This window comes from Geospiza fortis, unplaced genomic scaffold (assembly GCF_000277835.1).
Source record: "Geospiza fortis unplaced genomic scaffold, GeoFor_1.0 scaffold54, whole genome shotgun sequence".
Taxonomy (NCBI): domain Eukaryota; kingdom Metazoa; phylum Chordata; class Aves; order Passeriformes; family Thraupidae; genus Geospiza; species Geospiza fortis.
The window spans coordinates 10603235-10628114 of NW_005054301.1; the positions used below are offsets into that span (position 1 = coordinate 10603235).

Consider the following 24880-nt stretch of genomic DNA (forward strand, 5'->3'; position numbering starts at 1 on the left):
AATTTAATGGGGAGCAAGGTTTGCTTCAGCTAAACAGAAAACTCTTTGATTTGTCATAAAGGGTTTTGTCTGATTGATTTGTTCAGTAGTTTGTTTGACCAGTATGTGCTTGATGAAACATTTGTATCAGTCTGTTTGTTAAATGACAGTAGTGGTCCTGAAGAGAGAGTAGCTATAAATGATTCAGCACATTGAAAAATAATGGGTAACCCACTTGGAATAACTTGCCTGCTTGGAATAGCATCAGACAACTTAGATACGTGGTCACCAGTGTATTCTACACTGCTCAGATGTATGTCAGGAAAAAAAATCTAGTGTTTGGAGGATCTCTCTGCTTTTTTTAGTTTTTATGAAGTTGTTGTCTCAATAACTCAGTACTTCAGTAGGCTTCAAATCAAATATGGCTTATGTAAAAAATATATCTTTCAATATCACTATTGAACTCATTGAATTTATTTCCATTGGCTCACTGCTGGCTTTGATTTTGAAAGAGCAAATAGAAATATGCAGTCTCATAGTAATTTCCAAAAAATTGTGTTTGCAGTCCTTTGTGCTAAGATACACATCTTCTTCTAGGAAGTGCTTGAGGTTTGTAGCTAAAAGTGGCCTGAGTACAAACAACCAATCGTCCTTCCCTTGGGGAATATAACAATTTGAAGTGGGAGCCAAGGAGTAGGAACTCAGGAACTGCCACAGATTGCAGTCTGTAGGTTTTTATATCTTGATGGTAGTTGTGACTCAAGCCTGAAGATATTGTCATTCCAGCTGAAATCTGGCTCTCTCTGACTTTCAAAGAGGCCCCAAGAATGTTTCTGTTAACATAGCTAAGATGTGACTTGTTGCCAAAAAGGAGGTTGGAGAGCTTTCCTGCTTCTTAGGACGTGAAAACTCCTATCACTGTAGTTTGGTAGTGCAGAAAGTTATTCTGCAGCAGTTATGCTTGTTTCCTGGTTTGTTGTTTTTTGTTTTGTTTTGGGGATTTTTGTTTGTTTGTTTTTGTTTGGATTTTTTTTGTTTGGGTTTTTTTTTTTTTTTTTGCTTCCTCTGTTTCTTGAGTCCAGTAAACTCTTACTCATTTCCTCTCCAAACAAAACAATTCCAGTCTTCCAGTCTTTTAATCTCTCTTTATATGTAGGTCTCTTCCATGCCTCTAGAGGTTTTCCTCATCTGTCACAGCTGTTTAAAGCAATTGAACACAGAATGTCATATGGGGAATATTAGTATCACCATTTCCTAGTGTTAATTTCTAGTTATTTTTGTGCATGGGCAAAATATTGGGTAAACGTGTTGTGAGTAGAACACTTTTGTCGTCTTCAGTGAGGAACTAAACATTTTACTTATGTAATTTTGACCTTCTGATCTACCTGGCTAGGCACTGGAGGTGTTTCTAGGATGAGTCATTATTGAAGTTTTGTAAACAATTTTAAAAAATCAACCACAATTCAGAACAATGATTAATTTATTTCTTCCAGGTTATGTCGTCTTGTACATTTATCATTTTTAATTTCCCTTTTTCCTTTTCTAGTGTTATCCTAGAAAAATTCAAGTGGGGCTGAGAAAACTGGATGGTTATATACAGTCATACTTCTGTTCCACATCTCTGATGGTCTCATCAAAGATCTGAGACCTTAAGAAAGCATTATTAATCAGACAGACGCTAAAGCATATTTCAGAAGTGGTCATAGTAGGATTTGTTGTTTCATCACCTTTCAGAGGCTTCAGGTGAGGCTGTCTGGCATTTAGTTCCTTTGGGTCTTCTTTCTCACTCTTCTTGAAGGTGGAAATGACATTTGCTTTCCTCCAGGATTTGGGCATTTCTCCCAATCACCATGATTATTCAAAGATTGTTGAGATTGGCCTCACAAGGACATCAGCCAGTTCCCTCAGTACTGCTGGGTGCATCCCATCAGGGCATCCAATAAAACAGTGCAAAAAAAACCCCCGAAACAATCCACTTGTATTTCTTCTGTAACGGTATATGTTTATAAATTCTTGGGGTGATTCTAAAAGATACCTAAACCTTTGCAGATAGGTAACAGTATAGTTAAAAATAATTTAATGTATGCAGAGGTGGTTCTTTCATTCCTTACTGAGTTCAACATAAGATTGTACTTTAAATTCCATAATACTTTTAGCCAGTAGCATTTATTCACCATATAATAAAAAAAATCTTAACCTTTTATGAAAGAAATTTGTGGGACTTAAATATGTTTTACAAGTGCTATGAATTCTTTTTGAGCACCTCTTCTTTTTGAGCTTTATTTAAAAATCCTTGGAAAATAACTGTGAAGATCATTAAAAAAAAGTCAGAGGAAATAAAAATGTAAAGGACTCACAGCATTTACTTTAAGATAATAATTTAGATTAGTCAGAGCATGGAAAAGGAGCAAGAGCCTTTTTTTTTTTTCATTTGGTTGTTGCTCCTTAATGCCAGTAGTCAGAATCAAGTTTGAACACTGCATCAATAGCTCCAGTAAACCTGCAGAGTATTTAATTTTGTTTCCTATGCTAAATTGATACCTTTGCAGTGTTCTGTGATTAACAGGGCCTGAAGCTGTGAAGTAAGGTATTGCTGTTTTTTCCACTTGGGTGAGAAATGGGTAAATCCATAATGAAAGAATTGTGTGATGGGATTTCAAATGAACTTAAACTTAGTGAGCTATATAGTTTGTAGATTTGAAACTGTGAAATCATTCACAAACAAATAGAAGTACATAAAAATCGAACTTTAAAAATTCAGAGTGTACAGATGAATCACATTGACTCATAAATGTTAATCTTTTATTATCCTTCCTTTAAATTCTGAGCTAGCACTGGACAAATGCTTGCAAATTGTTTATTGTCCCCTTCAGTTTATTAGTTAAATCTCATGTCACTGATGTGACAGTGTAAACAACAGCCCATAGTGAATCTGGATACTGGGGCTTAAGAAGGAAGGAGATAAGAGCCTTACTTAGATGCCTCCCTTGCTGGCTCATTTGCTCCCTTCTCAGCCTTACATTTGCCAGCTTCCCACTGCCCCTCTCAGTAAGGAGGTAGCTGCTGTCCAGGAAAGGCTGGGCACAAATTCTTCTTTGTTCATGCTGTGCCACCACTTGCAGCTACCAACCATGGGCGTCATTGATCAAAACTATGGTGGAAGTTCTCTGGCCTCCATCTCTCTCTGATCTGTGGGATCTTCCCCTATTTCCAGCATCTTCCCCTTCTTTCTGTCATTACTGTTTCTTTCTGGGACCTTTCTTTTCCTTTTCCATGGCTTTCTGGACACCCAAGCTCATGTTTCCAAATTAAATGGTCCAGGTGCAGCAGCACAGCATGTTATCAGCCTTGTAGCAGGTGATTCAGTTTCTTGTATCTCTGTCACTGGAGGACTGAGGACATGCAGCTTTTTATAAGTCTGGGTAATTTAAAAAAATTGTGGGTAGCCTGTACCAGTTGCATTTAGAAAGTAGCAGGCTTCTGCTCAAGAGTTCCAAATTCAGTTCTGAAAATGTATCTCTCTCCCTCTGTCCCCACCTTTATAGAACTGTTTTTACCTAAAGCATTGGGATAAAGCAATAATAGGTAAAGAAAACAAAATGAAATTTATTGTATTAGAAGGATTTTCCCTGTATATAAAATCTAGAGCGGTAAAATACTCACATTCATATCCAGAAAGGATTCAAATTTTCCATATTAAAGTTACCCTACTTCAAAGCAGAACAAATAAAGAAACAGAATGATTATAAATGTACACATGTATAGAATTTAGGAAGTAGTTAGTTTAGTTTTTAATTCACATTTTAGGATGGAGATCAGATATGGAGTCTTTGGCTTGTATGAACTGCCAGAACTCTGCAAACTTAAATGAGACTCTAGAAACTCAAACTGTATTTGATTGCCAGGATTGGAACATTGAAACGAATAAAATGGTTTCCTTTCTCTTAGTCCAGCTGAGCTGTATACTCAGTCATTAATTGTTATTGTTTAACCAGTGCCTGAAGTTTAGTAGTGTATAGTTGTGAGTTATATTAATTTTTTAAGTGATGGATGCCAGCAGTTGTAAGGACTCAAGTTACAAATGCCTGCGGGAACTCAACAGAATACATTACTCTTAAATGCATTCCAAATGGGAGAAGGTAGCAGGAGAATGCCTGCTTTTTCTAGATACAAGATATTGCTAGTCTTGTGATTGATGGTTTCTTCTGCCATGAGAGGCAGGGATGCAAGATCACAGTGGCCATTATGTGAAGCTCTGTTACTGATAATAGCAGAATCTCACCTCTGCTTATAGTTAAGAGTGCTTTTGGACTTGGAACACGAAATGGTGAAGTAAATAATTTGCCTCTTTCTGAATGCAAGACCTTGCCTCTCTGACTTGCAATGTTTTATATTCCAGCTGTGCTGAATGTTAGGTCTGCTACTGAGCCCAGAACAAGGAGTACTAGCCATTAACAGCCAAGTCATTAATAGACCTGATGAAATAGTCTTGTCAAAACTGCTGCAGTTTCAATGCCTGTGTTTTGGTGATACTAGGAAAGCTTAAATCGATGATGATAAGGTAATCTGAGAGTTAACAGTGCAGCAGTGTCATATTAAGGACATAAAATTGCAAACTTTTCTGCAGAGTAATTAAGTTTTTTAGGATGTGCTTATAGCCATATTTGGAGGCCTCCCTTTTTTACAGCATAATTTTACATACCGCCACAAAATTGTCTTCACCCCATCAATACACCGTCAAAGCAAAAGGGTAGCCTGATTACAGATGGTTTTTACCAAGAAAAGCCTTAATTTAATTTGGAAAAACCCCCCATATCTTCCTCTTCATCAGCAGGGCTTTGATTTTGGGTTTTTTTTTCAGTGATTTACAGGATATATTCTGAAGGTTAAAGCTTTGAACATTAATGGCATTATGAAAGGCTTCCTAGACATGTAATTTAAAAAAAATTGACTGACTAGATGATAGGAAGAAGTTTGAAAAAAGGACCTAATTTATAAATCACTTCCTAAGGCAAAACTACTCATGGGAGATTTTGATTTCAAGTTTGCTTCTACAGGGGAAAGTATGTATACTTCTCACAATCCCCAGTTTTTAAAGCTATTTCAAGATAATATATTTTTAATCCGTTATCTAAATTATTAAACTAATTGAAGTTAACTGAGTTACTGATTTTTATCAGACTTTTTGTGGGTTTGGTGCACTGTTCATACTATTTGTAAAACTACCCAGTAAATCAATGTACAACTCCTCTCCAGTCTTCCAATTTAGTATGTATCGTTGATTCAAAATAGAACTTGAATACAGGCATAACGTTAGGTTATTCAATGCAATTGTCATGAACTTAGATACATAAATCCTTTGCTAGATTGAGATGTGGACTATTTTTATTGTACGTATCTCTTGTTTTAATAGTGGTTTGGTTGTTACTTTTATGTTTCTAGAAACAACCTCAGGAAAATCTGTTTTTATAAACAAAAAGTTCACATCTCTAAAATTCACATATATGTTACCAAAATTCATAGCTATCATGTCTTGAGGGTGTTAATAGTACAGTCTTCCTTGCCTTCTCCTAGGAGAGCAGTGCACACTCACTGAGTATCTTGTTTCCATCAGCTTCTTGATTTTATATTTCCGCATGTAAATTTAAGGTAGAGACACAGTAGCAAAGAAGGGTACATTGCAGTTCTATTGGAAGCTGGTAGGGCATAGTGTTCTTGTTTTGCTCCATCTCCTTGAAAAAGCTCCTACCTACATGTATACATATCTTTTCCATGATCATTTCATTTGCAAATAATCAGAGATGTAAATCACAATATTCTTCATAAAGCTGTAGGTAAATATGCCATGCAATATCCATGAACAAAAGTCTGGAACAGAAGAGATGAGGCTCAAAACTCCAGATGGAAAGTCTGAAGGAGACAAGTGGAGAGATTGGAAGGCTTAGTGATATGTTTATAGTTGAGTTCCTGAGCAGATGTCATAACATGTTGTAGTGTGTTGTGTGACTGGAGTTTCCAAAGTGCTGAAGACCATGTCTTCATCACATACATGTTGTGATTTCATAGACCAGACTAGAGAAGAGGAAGTGAATTATCCAGGGTCAGTATGATTTGCATCTATAATTTGATCTTATGCAGCTGCTGATCTATCACAGCTCAGTTGGTACCCATATGTGGTAGGACCAGAGAGGTGTCTGCTGCCTGACTGTGACAACTTTTCCTCCTGTGGCTGCATGCTGGTGATAATAGAGGCCCCAAAAAGAAATACTTCTTGAACTTCACAGATCAGTGATCTACTAGGAGGGTGTTGTCTGAATTCCTATCTTCAATATGAAATTAAAGAGGGAAGTTAATATGCCTGTATTTTGTTTTCTTTGTACAGATGAAGTATACAAATGTATATTTGTATTTTAATAACATAAAAATATATTTTGAAGCTTTGAGTGCTTGACCCTTCCAACATACTCTTTGATTTGGTTGGAAGTGCAGAAAAACATCTGTCAGTGTCCACAAAAAGACGATTCACTCTAAGTCCTAAAGTCAAATCACAAGAAATCTGTTCAACATCTAAAATATGTTCTGAAGGGAGGGTGTCAAGAAGCTGGAGCCAGGCTCTTTTAGGTGGTGCCAAGCATTAGGACAAGAGGTGATGCACAAAAACTGATGCATGGGAAGTTCCACCTGAATATAAGGAAGAACTTCTTTACTGTGCAGGTGACCGAGCGCTGGAACAGATTGCACAAGACTGAGAAGTCTCCCACACTAAAGATATTCAAGAACCATCTGGAGCAATCCTGTGCCATGTGCTCTAGGATGACCCTGCTTGAGCAGGGAAGTCGGACCCGCTGTGGTGTCTTCCAGACCCAACCCATTCTGTGATGAGCTGTGTTTTCTAGTAGATCACTGTAGTATGGAAAAAAATGGAAAAATAATATATTTGAACAAATGTTTGAAAGCCCTTGAGTGGAAAATATGCCTTACCTAACATTTTTAGATAAATACAAAACTATTTCATTTAGTTTCAGGATATTTCTAATATGTTGGACTATTTTATGAGGTCCTAGTGTTATGAATAAAGTAAAATTTTGTAATATAGCTTTTTATGATATAATGCCGAGAGAAAAAAGGGAAATCCTGAAATAAACAAACTGTTAAATGATTTGCATTGTTCTAGTAAAAACATTTTGAAAAAGTGAAGTTTGATATGATTGCAATCATTAGATCCTACTTTTGGGGTGGTATTCTAAATACTTTTATTAATAGATCTTAAGACTGGTTCAGACTAGAAACTTATTTTTCTGTGGACAGTTTTGGAAAAGAGTAGCAGGTTTTTGCAGAGAAGCAACTGAGACCAGATGTATGTCTTTATTGATACTCTCCTCTTGTCAGTTAAAAATGTTTTCTTGATCAATATGCAGATTTTTGGTTCTCTTTTCATTAGTAGACAAAGAGCAAGCCAGGGTATTTGGATCTTTTAGGAATTCCTCTGAATTGAACCATTAAAAACAGGGGCTGGGTGGGGGAGGGGTTGTTTTGGTTTTTGGGTGGGTGTTTTTTGTTTTTTTTTTTTGAGTGTGTTTTGGTTTTTGTTGTTTTTTGTTAGTTTGGTTGGGGTTTTTTCTCTCTTTCTTTCTGTTAGGTGCAAATCAGGAATGTATTTCTGTTGAAAGACAAAGTATTTCTGTTAAATGCCTACATACCTATTGCATTCACTCTGATATCAGTGAAGAGTAAGCACGCCAGTAACTTGTTTAAATGGCAATCTGAATGAGATCAAATGTTTACATATGTGATTAGTATTTACAACATTTGACAGATATTTCTTTAGACTATCTGACATATGTTTAAGGTAATAAGAAAAGGAAAATATTTCATTTAAGTCTGTTTTTCAAAGTGTTGTGGTACTGTCTCTGTGTTATAAATAGTTAAGAAAAAAAATTAATTAGTTATTTTTAAAGCTTGCACTAGTGCTTTTAACAAGCCCCTCTAACATTTGGAGCTGTAACACCAGTTGCAGGCTCATGTCACTTTGTAAGAAATGCACGGCCATCTTCCATGTTGCCCTGCAAGGTTTTTTTTCTCTATTGAAATTTGGGTATATCATTACATGTTTTGTTCTTAAGCTCTAATATATATTTTTAACTTGTGTGATCAGTTCACTGATACCAGCATAGGCTGCTGAATTAATTATACCAAGTGATCAGCAGAAACAGACTGTTTTAGATGCACTTCCATTTGTCAAAAAAACCTTGAAGTATTTTTTTACTGGATGTTTTCAGTTTATTTTATGTACATACACCTTGAAAGTGTAGTGAGTAAAGCCTGTAAAAGAGTGTTTTCAAACATTTCTGACATTAGATTGAACTGTGACAATTTTTGGTAAATGTTGATATGCGGTTATACTCCTGTGTTTGATTGGAAAAATGTTGTCAGAGACGTCATTGCTGCAGGTTTGTAAATACAGCTTTATGCTTTTTCCACTGGTCATTGTAGTATGAAGGCATATCATCACTCTTTTTATCTTCAAAATATTATGCAGTAAACAATTCCAAATCCAAGGTTCAGCATCATAGTGGCCAAAAGGAGTTTTGCATTGTTCTGTGGTGAAATACCTAATAAGTGAAGAACAGTACTTATGTTACTTTTTATTTATGTTAATTTTGTGTATGATCTTACTGCTATAGCTTCTGCTACATTTGAAGACTTCCAAATCCGGCCCCATGCTCTGTTTGTTCATTCATATCGGGCTCCAGCCTTCTGTGACCATTGTGGGGAGATGCTCTGGGGGCTGGTGCGTCAGGGACTCAAATGTGAAGGTAAGCTGCAGTGACATGTAATTTTTCACTCTAAAGAAGAGACTTTCCCATTCTACTTCTGTGTGTTGTGTCTAATGCTGCTTTTAAATTAGTTGGAGACAGTAAGACCTGTCAAAGGAATTAACTGATTAAAGAACTTATCTTTTTGACTGCTCTGAGGCATCTTGGATATGGGCCTGTAACCTTGAGTGTAAAAAACTTTGGTTGATATGTAGTTTTAAGAAAAGGCTGCATGTCTTACCCTTCCCTTACAATTTTTAACGAGCCTGTGTCTTGCAGTAATTCAGATTATTTAACTGATATTACTGTCAATCCATATGAAGTTGTAATAGCTAAGTTTTCTCACTTTGCCACACCTGTTTGACTTCTGGTAGACTAAATCCAATAGACTATACCATTTGCAGTGAGACTTTCTTACCTTCCAACTGCTGGTCATGGAAATTTCCTGCACTTTGAGACCATAGATTTTGAAAAATCAGAGAAAAACCACTGGTTGTAGATGTATCTATTTGGAGCTGATAACATTGTCTCTCTAACAATTTGCTAGAATAAAAGAGCAGGGTAAAGGGAAAAGGGTAGAGGGAAAAGTTTCATCAAATTTAAGGCTAATGGTTTTGAATTTGTGTTGTTTTTGAAAAATCCAAAATTACTTGCTTTTTTGACTAGTAAACCATAATCGGATGGCTTTAAATTTCTCTTTTTAGGATGTGGTCTGAACTACCATAAGAGATGTGCATTTAAAATTCCCAACAACTGCAGTGGTGTACGGAAAAGACGCCTGTCAAATGTATCCCTGACAGGAGTCAGCACCATTCGGACGGTTTCTGCAGAGCCCTCACCCAGCGTCTCAGATGAAGCCCTTCTGGTATGGGATTGCCTAGCGGTAGAGGCCGTGGGAGGAGCTGAGAAACAAAGATATTTAGTGCTATAGGATCTGGTTTTGCTTGTTACAGACTACAGAGGAGGTGGTATGTAAATTATAAATTAAGGGAAGGCATCTTGACGTAAAAGGGAGGTCACCAGTTTAAGGTATGTGGGATTAAGGTGTGTGTCACTTCTGATACTCCCAGGAGTCTCCTCATTTGTCAAGAATTAGGTTATTTTAAAGGCCTAAAGCTGCCATCCATGCTAAATAAGTAGCTGGATCTTGAAGAATCTCTTCTGGAACTAGATGTTGAATTTCTTCTGTATCGGACCATTATTTCTCTTGGCTTATTGAATAGGAAAGGTTTGCCTCATTAGAGCACGGTGACCCAGACACCACAGCACTAAACTGAGTGTCTGTCACAGTCAGGTCTTGTTAATTGGAGCCTGTGTGTTTGGCATATTTCTGGGTGTTCAGAAGAAAGTAGGAGAAATCTCCATTAGATGTTAAATGGCTCTTTGTGGTGAATGTATTTATATGTCTGTATTTAGATGTGTAGAGGTATATGTAAATGTACAGTATACACAAAAGCATGTTAATATATAGTATACTTGTATATTCATTTATATATTAGTTTTCTGAAATGAAAGCAAGATGTTGATTGGAGTAAATGACCTATTTTTTATTTTTAGCATGTTTGTTCTTTTTAGCACTCGTGGTCATAATATACTTAAATAGTTAAGATTCTACACAGTATATAAATGAATCTACTACTAAGTGAAGGTTTTGAAAACCTTAAGGCTTAAAAGAGAGGAAAGAATTTATAAGTACACACAACAATTATCATGTTTTCCTCTCAATTAGAATATTAAACTTATTAAACTTGACATACTAAAAGGACACTATTGCAAATTATGTAGACATGGTGTTAGATGCAGTACCATCTATGAACCATAATTATGTACTTATGCTACTGATTATCATTAGTCTAAAGCTACTTGGAAATTAAGGTTAACATTATGAATCTGTATTTTTAATTGAAAAGCTGCATAAATGAGTAAGGTGCTTAAGTTCTGCAAACTACAGCAACAAATGTTTACGGATTAATCATAATTCTCAGCAGGTTGTTTCAGAAATTACTTAGGCCAGGACAGAAAAGTCTGAGGAAGACTGGCCCTAATTCTTATCTCATTTAAAAAAAAAAAAATTCTTAAAAATATTGTACAAGTGAGCATCCTGGTATACCATCTATAAATATTCACTTCACTGTACAGTTAAAATGTAGCAAAACTTTTTCAGTTTGAAAACATTTTAAATTGTATGACTGTTTTGTTTGCTGACACATTCTTATACAAAACACCTGTTTTGCAAAGCTGTATATTTCAAAATGTTTGACAGCATTAAAATTGTCAGTGGAGAGATGCAGTGTTGTCTATACTGCAGGCTGTACTTCTCTGAGACCTTGTAAACACTGGAGTCCCTGTGTTGATGATTCAGAACATCACACATGCTCACACATGTGCACGCCCAAAGAAAATATATTTGCAGTAGGTAAAGGGATGGGCCTGGAGAAATCAAATAGTTTTCTTATCTCACTTTTATTTCATGAAATCCTAGTATAATTTACCAGGTTTTTGGAAATGTTCTCATACATGGCTTCTATATGTCTTTTGTTCTGTTTAGTTTTTTTTCCTTTAAATGTGTTTCCATTCCTGCCCTCCCACCCTGCTTTTTTTAAGTGGCATAAGCTTTGTCAGTTCTCATGTACCAGATCTGTCCTTTGGACTCATTTCTTCTGCAGTGCTTATGAGATAAGTTTTATGGCAGTTTATATGGTGATGCCAATCAAGCCATGCACTTTGGAATGTCTTTCATTTTTCTACAGTCTGTGTGAATATACTGAAAAACATCAACTTTGTTCATAAAAGTATGCCATTAATTAATAATATTGATGTGTTACTTGAATAACTGCTAACAAAATATAATCTCTGTTATAGCTATCAGTTCTTCAAATAGGACTAAAATAAATGTATTTTAACCCCTAATTACCATGTAGAGTCAGAGCAGTTGAGAAAGAATAACTTCTGGAGATCTTTGATAGATGTAATTATCAAACTGAGTTGTTTCTTATTTTTTTGTTCATGTTGTGTGCACCTGGTAGGAGACACAGCATGTAAACCTGCCTTCTGGAAAAATGGCATGTATAAAGTGAATAAGTTATGTCCTGTCTTTTGAAATTTTGTAATCTAAAAATCTTTGAGGCAGGATAATGTGGAATAATGCAAAATGTACCTATACTTAATTATCCTTGCATAGGGAACCACAGAAACAGTTTCAGTTTGGGTATAAATGTTTTCATTAGCCAATAAAACATTTCGTTTGAGCTGAAAATTGAATGGGGACTATATTTGAGTACAGCTTTAAAAATCTACCTCCAAAGAATAAAATCTTCTTTTGATTCTTAACTTAGTAGTGTAAAGCTCATCAACAGAAATACTAAAAACTAAGTAGAACTAGGAGGATACAATGCAACCCACATTTTTATGTCTCAGCTCAAATGCAGTTTTAAGCATTTATTCTATAAAAAAGAATGAGAGTATAATATGATCCCACATTCATGCTTGCTTCTAAAATAACATTATTTTCTGTCTTTTTCTCCCCCTTATTTCTTTGTTCTGTTTTTTTCTTCTTTCCAATTACTTGTCAGTCTCCTGTCAGCCCTGGCTATGAGGTATGTACTGAATTTACTCCCTACCATGCTATTAGCAACATCCTCCTTTATGATTATCAGTATGAATTTGAAGGCATGCAGGAATTAAATCAGATTTCTTAAGTCCAGATTCCAAGGTGAAGATCATAATTCTTATGCTAAACAGTAACATTAGTAAACATTAAAATATTTCAATACTAAAGTGACTTTTGCATTTGGTAGGCATCAAAGAGGTCATTGGTTAGACTGAAGCCCTATTTTATACTGGTAGTAACACATGGGGAAAAAAATTACCTTCACTTTCAGGACTTGGTAATTTGCTGGAGTAGAAAATAAATATTTTATTTTTAAGCTGAACAAACCTCACATTCAAATGCTCACCAGCATACACCATACTACCATTGGGGTAGCTCTTTCTTTCAGACTGTGGTGGAATTAAAAAAATTTATCAAAGAATTTAAAAAAATCCCCAAACAGTCCAGGATTCTATATTTCTGTGGAAATAGCCATGAACATTGTACAAATAAGTTACAGCTCTATATAAAAAGAGTATCAAGTCTAAATAAAAAAGAAAAAAAAAAGAAATTTAAGTGGGTGATTAATTTCAAAGGTTGTTCTCTTTGACTTTCAGTATGGATTTTCTAAAGAAGTTTGGTTTGTGTTTAAAGTTTCAAAAGCTTTTGAAACTAAGAAGTGTTGGCATCTTTCCCTTGCAGCATGTATTTGGGATGCATGTGTTAAAAATACTAACATTTTAGAGATATGACATAGTTAGTCTGAGGAATATTTTGTTGTGCTAAAATGAAGATTTCCATGGCCAAACATTTATTTCTTTGAAATAAATAACTTTATTTCCTGTAATCATAGGATGGCTTAGGTTGGAAGGGACCTTAAATATCATATGTTTCCAACTCCCTACAATCGTTCGGATCATCTTCCACTAGAGCAGTTCCTCAAAGCCCCACTGAACACTTGCAGGGATGAGGTTTCTATTTCTTCCTAAAACACATTCTTACTGTGTGGCCCAGAATTCCAGCTCCACAGAATATCCATAAAGCAATACAAACATGTATATATAAACCACAGGATTTGTAACGTCTAAGATAATTGTGTTCTAAATACAGTCTGATCAATGATGAGTCCACCAATCTGGATGATGGTGGTTTACCCTAAAGTAGCAGTAATTAAATGTAGGTGTGGAAAAAAAAAGGCATTTGGAAGAAAAACAAAATTGTATTCCTCTTGTGAAAAGATGTTCGTTATCTATGGTTCTGCTTCAAAATATATTTATATGACACAATAGTATTTTATTTCTATTTTTTAATATATGTTTCCATTATTTTGGGAAGGTTTATTTGTTTTCTAGAAGTAACAAATATAGTAAGGTCATTTTATAAACTCACTTGAAGTGATTTCTCAGAAAAAGTCTAGTTTTTAAAATAGGAATGATGTGTCTTGTGTGGCATAGGTAAGTGGAATGTTACATATTATCTTTGCTTTTTGATGAAGAATCAGGATTTACAGTTCTTTTTTGCTAAATAATTTAAAATTTAAAATGTATGTAGTTTTAGTTGAAAAGACTATTTATGTATCACTGACAGAATACAAAGCACCAGGTGTTGCTTGCCTCTGTAGATTTGTTATAAGCAGAACTGGCTTGAGGCTTTTTAGCTATATATAGAAGAGTGATTCTGCAGAACTAGGACAGTAGATGCTCTGGGAGGGAATTGTCTTGAGTCGTGGGTGGCCATTTTCTCTTTCTTCCCTCACACCCAACACTTAATACAGATGCCCTTTTGTCTTAGCCCACTGAAATAAGGAGTCCTTGTTTCCAGTGACTCAGAAATAGCCACTCTAAGAAGCCTTTGTTTTCCACTCTCCTACAGAAGATGCGTCTCCTTTTCCCAGTTCCAATCCCTACACTGAACTGGATAAAAAGGCCCTTGAGGGAGGGAATAAGAAAGAGCTGGGGTGTTACAGCTGAGAGCATCTTGGTGTCTTAAACCACCTCTAATTACAAGTCCTTTTCTAATGGCTGAAGTAGAGGTCATTAGACCAAAGATCTTCAAAGGCAAAATTAATATTTTCTTTTGAAGGCACTTGAGTTAACTGTGAATCAGTAGTGTTCTGTTTATTCTTGTCACCCTCAAGTTATCTTTCCATGCTCCGGTGATACACACTGCACATTCCTCTCTGTCTGAATGGGAATTTGCTTTCAGTGTGCCCATATATTTAATAAAAACCCCTACGGATAGAGCTCCTGGAGTTTCCTCCAAAATCTGGAGTTTATTTAAAAATAATAAAAGGTGAAATAGAGGCTTTGAGTAATTAAACTGATTAGTGCCAGATGCATCAAGTCAATATAGGGTCATGCACTAAACAGAACTAAGAATTGAGAACTCAGTGGATCAGACACTGAAAGTTGAATATAGGAATTTGAATTAATTCCACAATCTTTTATGTATTTTTTAATTTTCTTGCCTTTTTACAATAATTTAAAATAGTTAAACAAATTAAAAGTCAAAACCAAAAAGTGTTTCAAATGTCGTTCTCTTGAAGTTGCATATCTATGATATTCAAAGCAGTACATCTAAGGAAAATTAGGAGCTAGGTTCTTGTAGTTTCTAAGTACTAGGAAAAGGGTTTGCACATATTGAAAATTGCCAAATGCTGCAGCACACATTTTACTTCCCTGTAATATCTATGATGCATCATTCATGATCATTTGGGTTATTGTGGATTGGTACACGATCCCAAAACGTTATTTTGAGGAATATGGGAATCAACACAACCTTTTATCGCCCATTATGTGGCCTAGGTGTGTTCAGTGGTGCTTTCCCTCCCTTATAATATATAACTTGTTTTTCTGTATTGGTAACATAGTACTGTCCCCAAACTTAGTGCAGGCCTCTCCTAGTAGATTTGTCTATATCTCCTCTGTCCAGAGCCAAAACTTTCCAAACCAGTGTCTGTGGTTAAGCCTAAAGACCTGTCAGTTATCCCTGATTTGGTAAGGATGGAATGTAGACAGTGACAGATGGGACACATTTATACAGGCATTGGGGGGGAAAAAACCCCAAGATTTTATATGATAGGATGAATCAGAGTAGTGCAAAGACTATCTTAAGGGTTTTGTATTGAACTATAATTTGGCTATGATACCTTTGTGTCATCATTTGTGCTTTTTCTCCCCTTCTTATTAGCTTTATTCAGCAGGCATACCCAAGCTGCCAGGTCTGGCTTCTAATGTGGGCATTCTAATACTGCATGATACTTCCATGAAAAAAACTTATTAATTAATAGACTTAAAATTATCAAGTACATGATACAAGATCAAACTAAACCTAATATTTTTTAATGAACTTGTGTCTGTAAGATGCTGGAAAAAAAGCTTTGTGCTATGTAAGTCTTACTATGGCTGCTGGTACTAGCAAATCCAAAAAGAAAGGGCTTTTGTTTTGGGAATTCTCTGATTCTGAGGAGTCAGCATAGTCCTACAATGCCTCCTGAAACCCAGTAATCTTCTATTGGTACTTTCCAAAATAAGACAGGTTATAGACAGAGCATTCAAACCACTGTCTGCTGCTATTGATGTCTGAGTAGAAGAATGGTGCATATAATAATAGCCATCTGTGGATAGTTTAATATTAAACAGCTTGTACTGAAGTCAGTTCTTTGATGTGTTTACACATGGGAGAGTGAAATGTTTTTCAGACCATAGCTATCTAACTGTGGTGCTTGTGGGATTAAATCATACACTTGACTTGGAGAGGAGTGCAAGAAGCCTTGAAAGACAACACAGTTGATTGCAGTCTAAGTGTGGTATTTCAGTATATTTAACTGAAGATTTGTTTCTTTGAATTCACTTAATTGCAGTCACATAGTTTAATTTGTAAAAGAAAGTCAACATTTGCATTGCATTAAAAACAGAGTTCCTGTGGTTACATAGATATCTAACATCTCACTTGACAGTAGCTTCCTGTGAGGAAATTGTGTGTGAACATATTAAGGCTTTATCCTCTGCCTTTAATATGGGAAGGAAATGCATGTTTCAACAAGTCTGTTTCAACGCTAAAAATGAAACTTCATCTAAACAGTTACTGCTGTTTGTTTTTTTAAAATAGACATCACTTTTCTCTGTTGTCCAAGTAAATAAAAATCCCTAGATTGTAGAAGTTTATTCTTTTGTTGAGGCAAACATTTCAATGTTGTAGGAATACATTTGTTATTTCTGATTGAATATCTCGGTGTAAACTACAGGAATAATGTTGCAACACTTCTTAGATGTTGAGCTTGCAAAAGGTTAGCACTTCTTTGGGTAAGTTTTGAAAAAACCCAAATATTTAGTAGAGTATAGGTTGTGTAGCCTGTTCTCTTCTGAGTGAAGGTTACTGACTTGAGCATGTTTCCATAAGCATGATTGCCAAAATGGAAGTAGTTGCTTTCTGACTCTTACAGAACATGAAGGTTTTGGTAAAGCTTTTCAGAATCCCTGGGATGTGTTTAGTGTGACTGTCAAAACCTTTTAAAATGGGTGAGGCAAACAGCAGTCTCTCTTACGTTTTAGACTAGCCCATGCAACTGGATTGCAGAGCTGGTCTTTTTCTTTGTTCCCAAGAGCCCATTGGGTCCAAGCAGTCAGATTTTATTGCTTCCCATTAGTCCCTTCAGCATCTCCCTACAGTTTCTTTCACTTCTGTGCCTGGAAGGAATAGATGTGAATGCTGCATGATGGTCAAACTCATCCAGGTGATAGGAGCAGCTTAATCCATTGGTGGGGAAATCAGTATTTATTTCAGTTTCTTAATTGCAGTGTAATTTTGCAGTGTATTTGGACAAGGTAGAAAAGACAGGAAAGATCTGCTGGGCTATTTTTACCTTTGGGGGACTGTCTTCTTCCTGCAATGACTGTACAATGATTTTATGCTTCTGGCTAATGTAGACAAATCGTTGTGTCTTCTAGTAGCTTTCAACAAAGCTCACCAGAACTCACATGAGGTGCTTCAATATATTCCAAAAATTCAAAGAAATTGAACAAGAAGATGACGAAGCAAGCCATCAGTTAAATAAAAGTCATGGGGAATGCCCCATGTTGGGGAAAAGATTGGCACATCTGCCTTCTTGGAATTAAAAAAACAAAAAAACCCTAAACGTTTTCTTTTTTTTTCCCCGAAGTAAGAGTAAGCAAACTGGATTCTATTAGGTATTGTCACAGTTAAAACATTATGGAAGTGTCTGGATGTGATCAGTGTCACTGGCTTAGTCGGACAGTCCAGTATTCAGTATATGCACACATTTCTTGGTGTTTGTTGTCACTTAAAAAATCATACTCTTGAGCTCTTAAAGTATAGATTACCTTGCTGGGATGATTGTTCTAAAGGACTATTTAGTATTTGGAACTGTGCAGGCTGTTAGTTTCCATGGTGTAATCTGGTTAAGCAATCATTTCCTGGGAAGTTTCCAGACTTGCTGAGTCAGTAGTCTGGCTGGCTACCAGGAAAAACTCATTTATCTTTCTAACAAACCAGGTACACCAGCTGAAGGAGGAGGTGCTTTGTGGAGGAGATTCTTGCTTTTCCAGTGACAATAGTATAGTTCCTGGTTTCCTATGTTTTCAGGGGCTTAAAATTGTGGCATCTGATGCTGGGAGTGCTAGAAGTTAGAGTTGAGGGATCTTGATAGGACTTTTGGACAATATTGGGAGGAGAAGCTTATCTGGCAAGAGAGAGGAGGTTCTCCTCCTAATCAGTCAGTCATCAGAGGGTGTGGAAGATGCTCCAGCTGCTGCTGCCATGAGTTATCTGTCACCACCTTCCCTTCCCCTGCTACCTTTGAGCGGGACCCAGCAGGCACATTGCCTCTGGCTGCAAGAGGGAGGGAATGGAGTCAGACATATCAGGACTGGGCATACAGGAGTGAGACCAGATCTGTGAATTCTGATGTCTTTTCTAGCATGGGAGAAGGTGAAACTTGGCTTTACCTCTTGACCTTAAGTCACTGTAAGTTGAGAATTGCTGGTGCCTTACATGGTGTGCTACGGTGCTGGCACGTAGCAGCCCAGCGCTTGTGGAATGGCGAAGAAAAGCTGAAATACTTTTCTCTATAAATTTGACTTGAAGACTGATGTCTAGCAGTAGGTTTTCCAGTGTTTTATCTTTTGTTTAGTATGCATTACTGCTTGAGCTTTAGAGAACACTTATGAATTACTAACAAAAGCTTAGTTAATTGTCTGTTCAGGAACACAGCTTTGCAGCCATGTGAAATGACACTTGAAGTAATTATTTCAGAAATTATAACTGTGCATTGACTAATACAAATTTTGAGAAAAAAACCCTACCAAACAACACAACAAAAGCTTTATTAATGATAACTCTATTTGATCAAGGCTGATGGTATGATGAGTAACTGTTTCAGAATTATCTCAGAAACAATCAACTCAATGTAGAGCATCTAGAATTCACTTTTTGTTCAACCTGACATTTTCGCAGAAACATACACTAGCACATTGAAACTGAAAAATTTGCCATCAACCTGAGCAAAAAAAAGCAAATAATTTTTCCTATACTTGTACTGTACCACACCTGAGATTTGATCAGACATCTAGGTCAGAGCCAAAGCTGTAGGGAAGACCATCTCTCTCTGCTAATCATAACTGCCCAAGATTAGTCTCAGTACATTTCAGCAACACTGCTGAAGTTTCTAAAATCTGCAAGGCATTTGGTGAGGAAAACAGCCAAACCAGTTTTCTAAAATCCTTTAAGCATGAAGTCACCTAGGTATAAATAATTTGGACTTTGCAGTATTTGGTTGCCAAAATAATTTTTGATTAGGCAGTAATTTGGAAAATGAGGGCAAAGAGTGATTATAGAAAATAGGTTTAATTTAGATTATATTAGTCGGGATTCTAAGAGAGATGATGACATTAGGAGATATTTGGATTGCTTTTACTGCAGGCAAGGGTAAGTTTGTCAAGAAATAGCTCTAGTGATAAGAATGGTAAACTGAAATATTAGTTTGTTGCAGTGACATAATGAAAGCAAGCACTAGAACTCTTTTCCTTACATAGTCTCACTCCTTTTCAGTTAAACTTCATTTTAAGAGACTAGCATCACCAAATGTCCAGATTCAAGAAAGAGAGAGCAAAGTGTTGTGACTAATGCATTGCAAGTAGTGATTAGAAGTAAGAACCCTTTAGGATTTTTTTATTCAAAAAGAAAATATGTACATTAAATTGTAGTATGTCACAAGTAAAACTCTTCTTGTGGACACTGAAGAGCAAACTCAGGGCTAACTTTCTGGTCATAGGGTAGGGTTGAGGCTGTAACTTGTAAGGCACTGAACTAGGACTATGAGGTAGCATCAGTCTGGACCAAAACTATTTCTATTCTACACAGGCATAAAACTGTGAGAACTGCATTTCTGTTTCTCACTGCTCCTTGTGAGCTTTGCCCTGTCCACAGACACTGAGGGCTGTAATTTCCAGGTGGCTCCTACTAGCTGAGCAATGCAGTTTGTGCAGAATATGTGACTCATTCTTCTGTCCTGATGATCTTCTGCCTTCCATTTTGCCGACCTGTCCATGTTGACTTCATAAAACTTAGTGCAATCTGCCTTAGAAATATTAGGCGAATTTTATTATTAGGTAATAAATATGGAAGAAATTTAATCTCAAAATGAGACTAATTAATTGTTTGGGTTTTTTAAATATGCACAAGTGCTTTGCAGAGCATGAAGATTTAAACCTCAGGAAGTAATAAACCCATAATATCAGAGTATGTACTCAGAGTTTTTCCAATTTTATTTGTGATAAAGAAAAGACAGATGCTTTCTTCTTTCAATCTAGTTTCTTTGTGGTGGCCATATGTACCTGGCTCATACAATGTATTTTGCATATTTTTCCTTTATTTGAAAGGACTGTGTTAGTACAGTGGATCTTTATGCCTCTTGGGAAAGACTCCTAATTCTACAGTATAATCAAAGAGTTCATCTTTGCAGCAAGAAATCTTTATGAACTTTGTAAGGAAGAAATTTTTTTTTCCCCCACGGCAAATACACTGTGAAGGCAAAGCCAGAAAAGAATTCCTTAGGTTCTTCTGCTATTAAAATGGCTTCTCAGTTCCTCTTTACTGCAGAAGATAGAAGCATACAAAAATGTATTTTTCTATATTTTCATGACTGGGAAATAGTAATCAGATGGAAGAATTTCTATAGTATTATGTGTTTGAATCTGAGCAGTGTTTCAAGTTAATGTCTACATGAAGCTTCAGCTACTAAAGTTTTTGAACAGTGCAGGCTCACTCTGAGTGATTTGTTTTCTGGTGTTCAGTTATCTGATTATTTGTGGATGATAATGAGAAGGTGTTTTAAATAATCAAGCTGCATTTTCTCACTTTGTTTTTCTCCTTTCAGTGTTAATTGTGTGTGTAGTTTGGTTGTTTCTCAACAGCAAGTATTAGGAGAAAGCAGTTTTCTAGGCGAGTTGTTTTCTAGGTTAATTATCATAAGTACATCTAAATTTAATAGAGAAAATATGGTAACTCATTTATTCCAGAAATTCTTTGGATTTCATGCCTTAAACTGTGTGTCTCACAAATATATATATATATATCCACATAGACACACATATATATCTATACATATACATAATAGGTATTTAAAAGGGTGTGTGTATATATATATACACACACACCCTTTAAATACCTGTTGCGATCTATTGTGCATAATCTAAATGTAGTAAGGTTAGCAATAGCAACAATTATAAAGAAGCAGTTTTTCTATCATTAATCTACATGCACACAGAATAACGTAATAATTTTTTAATGTTTATACAAAAAATACAGCCTTTAAAAGTTACTTCTGATGTAAAATAGAAAATAAGAGGTAAAAATGGTTTTTATCAGAATGTAAAATGCTTTTCTGAGAAATTTGATGAGCATTTGAATTTTGATTAATTTTTTTTATAAAAACCTGTTTCAGTCACAACACAAAGTATATGACAGTAGTGTTGGCAAAGGTGTTCAATACCATCCAAATTTTTCAAAAGCAGTCTGAGGAGGGGCATGATGCATGTTCTATTAGTGTTTAAAGGTGCTTACATGACTTTTTATGACATTTGACAGTATTATTGAAGAAAGGGAATATATGAATATGATATTCCTTAAAAAATGAATACAAAACTCCTTTTTATGTATTTTACAGCAAAAGACACCATCAGAATCATACACTGGGCGAGAGAAGAGGTCAAATTCACAGTCCTACATTGGACGGCCTATTCAACTAGACAAGATTTTACTGTCGAAAGTTAAAGTGCCTCATACTTTTGTCATCCATTCCTACACACGTCCAACAGTTTGCCAGTACTGCAAGAAGCTTCTCAAAGGGCTTTTTAGACAGGGTTTGCAGTGCAAAGGTAAGTAAATGTCCTTTAGGAACATAAAAGCTAAGCATAATAAAATTAATAAATTAGTGTTTGAGTGGTTACTATGTAGCCTTATTAATGATTTCCTCAATAAACTGTCTACGTGTAGGCACATGTACAATTACACTGAATTAAGCTGCAGTCAGAATTACAGTAATTGGTGTTCTGTAGGAGCTGGCTGCGTGGCTGTTCATTCTAAACCTTTGGTGTATGTGCAGTAGCTCACATTTTTCATTCAGGTGTAAATGATCTTGTATTTGGCAAAGGGGAACCTGTGCTTACAGCAGAATAGTTAACATAATGTACTATATTCTTATCTTCATTGTTGTTTATCTACAAGGTCCTGTGTGTAAATTGAAGAAGCCTATGCCTGAGCCTCAGCAGCTCAGTGTTTTGGGGAAGTTGTAATGGAAGTAAAATATGATGGGGTTATGTGAGAATTTAAACCCACATTTTTTCAGTGTGACTAATGTGCTCTCAAGTGTCATAGCATTGTATACCTTAGTAGGTGCTGAAGTGAGTCAGGCCCCTTGGATTGTAGCCTAGGATTGCTGGCTCACCTTAGCCAGCCTTAACCTGTAAATACGAAGCATTGTGCATGCTATGGGGTTGGAATGGTGGCTAATGGAGGCTTAAAATCACCTTCCTTCTATTACAATAAATAATAACTATTAAAAATTAAATCAGTATACTTTGTGTTACTTCTTTAAACCCTGCAAAATTCAAAGTTGCATTAATTTAACTTAAGGTGTGATTCTGATGCAATTTAACTAAAGTAAAATATCTATCAAAACATCACCTATTTCAGTTCATTTTGAATCCTGGTGACCTAAGCAAATATTAACCTAATTAAAAAAAAATTAATATTTATCTGTACTTTGGCACTCCTGTACCTCTAGTTGGTACAGGAGGTACCAACTAGATTTAAGTTTGGATCAATCTTAAATAATTATAAAGTATAGACAGCCTTAGAATATTTTTTTCTTTCTGTCTCTGGTTTTCCTGGTGTGTTAGTAACTTACAACTCTTAGTTTAAGTAAAATGTGTTCATAAGCCAAAAGAAAACAATTCCCATGACATATAATGAAGTGCTACTTACACATATGAAAGAAGTAAAAAAAAATAATTTGAAAAATAGGGAAAGGACTGAAGGAACCCATAGTTGGAAGCTGTCCAGAAGTTGACTTGTGATGTAAAAAACAAATATTTTCTCAGTTAAAATTGTTGGCTAGGGTTCTCCTGTTTCAATTTTCAGTCATCAGTATTTCCTATGTAGTCAGTCCCTTAAACTGCAGCTGATGCACTGCAGCCCATTCTGCTTCTGTCACTGGAAAGGCAGCTCTGGCTTTGGAGCCAGGCACTTGTGTCTCCTCATCACTCGCCTAGATGAGCTGAGCACCACTTTGGCTGCTGTAGTGCTGCTCCACCCAGCTACCCTTGGAAAGGCATTTTTTCCCCTCAGAAATGTGCTTCTAGCATCTTCATCCTGTCCCTTCCACTGACAGGCAGCATGGAGCCAGGCTAGTGCACACTCTCTGAACATATGACTTGTATTAATGAAATGGTAGGGCTTAATAGCTATAGGCTGGATAGCAGGGAAAATATAATTGTGTCACAGAAGAAGAAATAATTTGGCTGTATCCTTTTTTCACTTATCAGACTGTAGATTCAACTGTCACAAACGCTGTGCTCCGAAAGTGCCAAATAACTGCCTGGGGGAAGTTGCCATTAATGGAGGTAAGTTGCATTAACAATTGTTCCTGTCATTGTTTAAACCATCAGTTAAATAAAAGAAATGTAAAACTGTGAGTGTACAAACACGCATTTTTCCATTGCTTGGGAGTGGCCTTTCCTCTGCAATATTTCTGTTGTATGTCAAAGATGAAGTGTGGCAGGGATGCTGCGAGTAGCTCATACACCATCCTTTAGGAGGGTTTCTTCCAAATAGGTAACACTGGCAGACAGGCTGAGCTCTGCCACAGAGGTGATGTCAGCAGCAAAATAGCCCTGTGGTAACACCTGGTAAATGCAGAATGCCAGAGGAAAGCCAAAAGCTGTGCGTGAGAAGTTGGCACTCACCTGTCAGCTAGAAGCACAACATTTTCTTTTATTGTGAGGGGAGAAAAAAGTGGTTATGGATGATTTTCCTGAGAAGGAAAAACATGCCTAGAAGAACTAGGAATGCCCTTCAGAAAAAAATTCCACCATTCACTGATGGTATAAAACTAATCGTACCAGTTGCCACAAATCAGGTCTTGACTCTCTGCTGATTTTCCCATGCATGTGCTGCTGGTGTTTGAGTTAAAGGGCATATGGGTAGGCTTGACAGACAGTACTGGAGAAAAAAAGAGTGGCTGTAGATGAGTTGTTGATTGCCTTGGAAATGCCACTTTCCTGTGTGATAAGGGAATGAGGAGCGTGGTGAAGTGCTCACTTCCTAATGTATATTACTGTGTTGTCAGTCTAAACTGCTTCTGAGGTTAATTAAGTATTACCTTATGATGCCTTCTTTTTCCTTTAAATCAGTACTTTATTGAAGACATATCAAGAAATTACAAAATTAGGAACATTAACTAATATTTTTCACAGTATTTCTCATAGTAGTGTTACTGTATCACTATGAAGTTTTTATATTTGATAGGAAAATTCCTACAGGTACTAAGTATTCCACTTAACCATTAACCATCCCACAGCACAACTATTTCTTCAGGAGTGCAAGTAATGTTGCTATTGGAAATTTGTGGGTTGGTTTTCAAAAACTAAAATATACACTATGGAGTGTTAATTCCATTGATAGGAGTGAAAAGTTTTCCCTGAGATTTGTAGTCAGAGTTATAAATGATAAGCATTTATCCTGCTTAGATGCAGTTTAGAGAAGAGTGATTGATCTAAAGCGCTGTGAAGAGACAGGAAGGAACATAAACTTCGTTTCTGCACAATTGAACTGAATGAACAAAATTTGTATTTGTTTCTGAATTACTCTTCCAAATTCCCTCTTTCCATTTGAGGCAGGTGTATTTCATCGCTACAACACACCGCCTCTGCCCTCTCCCCACCTTTGCTTCAGAAGCAACACACTACTTTTGTTTTGA

The 24880-nt window shown here is 36.2% G+C and overlaps 1 protein-coding gene across 1 annotated transcript in view; it reads left to right on the forward strand.

The window, feature by feature from the left end:
• PRKD1 (protein kinase D1) overlaps window positions 1-24880 on the forward strand; it is a 108369-nt gene that overhangs the window by 57040 nt on the left and 26449 nt on the right. The window contains exons 4-8 of the mRNA XM_031065681.1: window positions 8664-8795; window positions 9500-9660; window positions 12368-12391; window positions 21569-21779; window positions 23448-23525. Of these exons, the coding sequence (XP_030921541.1) occupies window positions 8664-8795; window positions 9500-9660; window positions 12368-12391; window positions 21569-21779; window positions 23448-23525 (606 nt within the window). The remainder of the gene's footprint in view (window positions 1-8663; window positions 8796-9499; window positions 9661-12367; window positions 12392-21568; window positions 21780-23447; window positions 23526-24880) is intronic.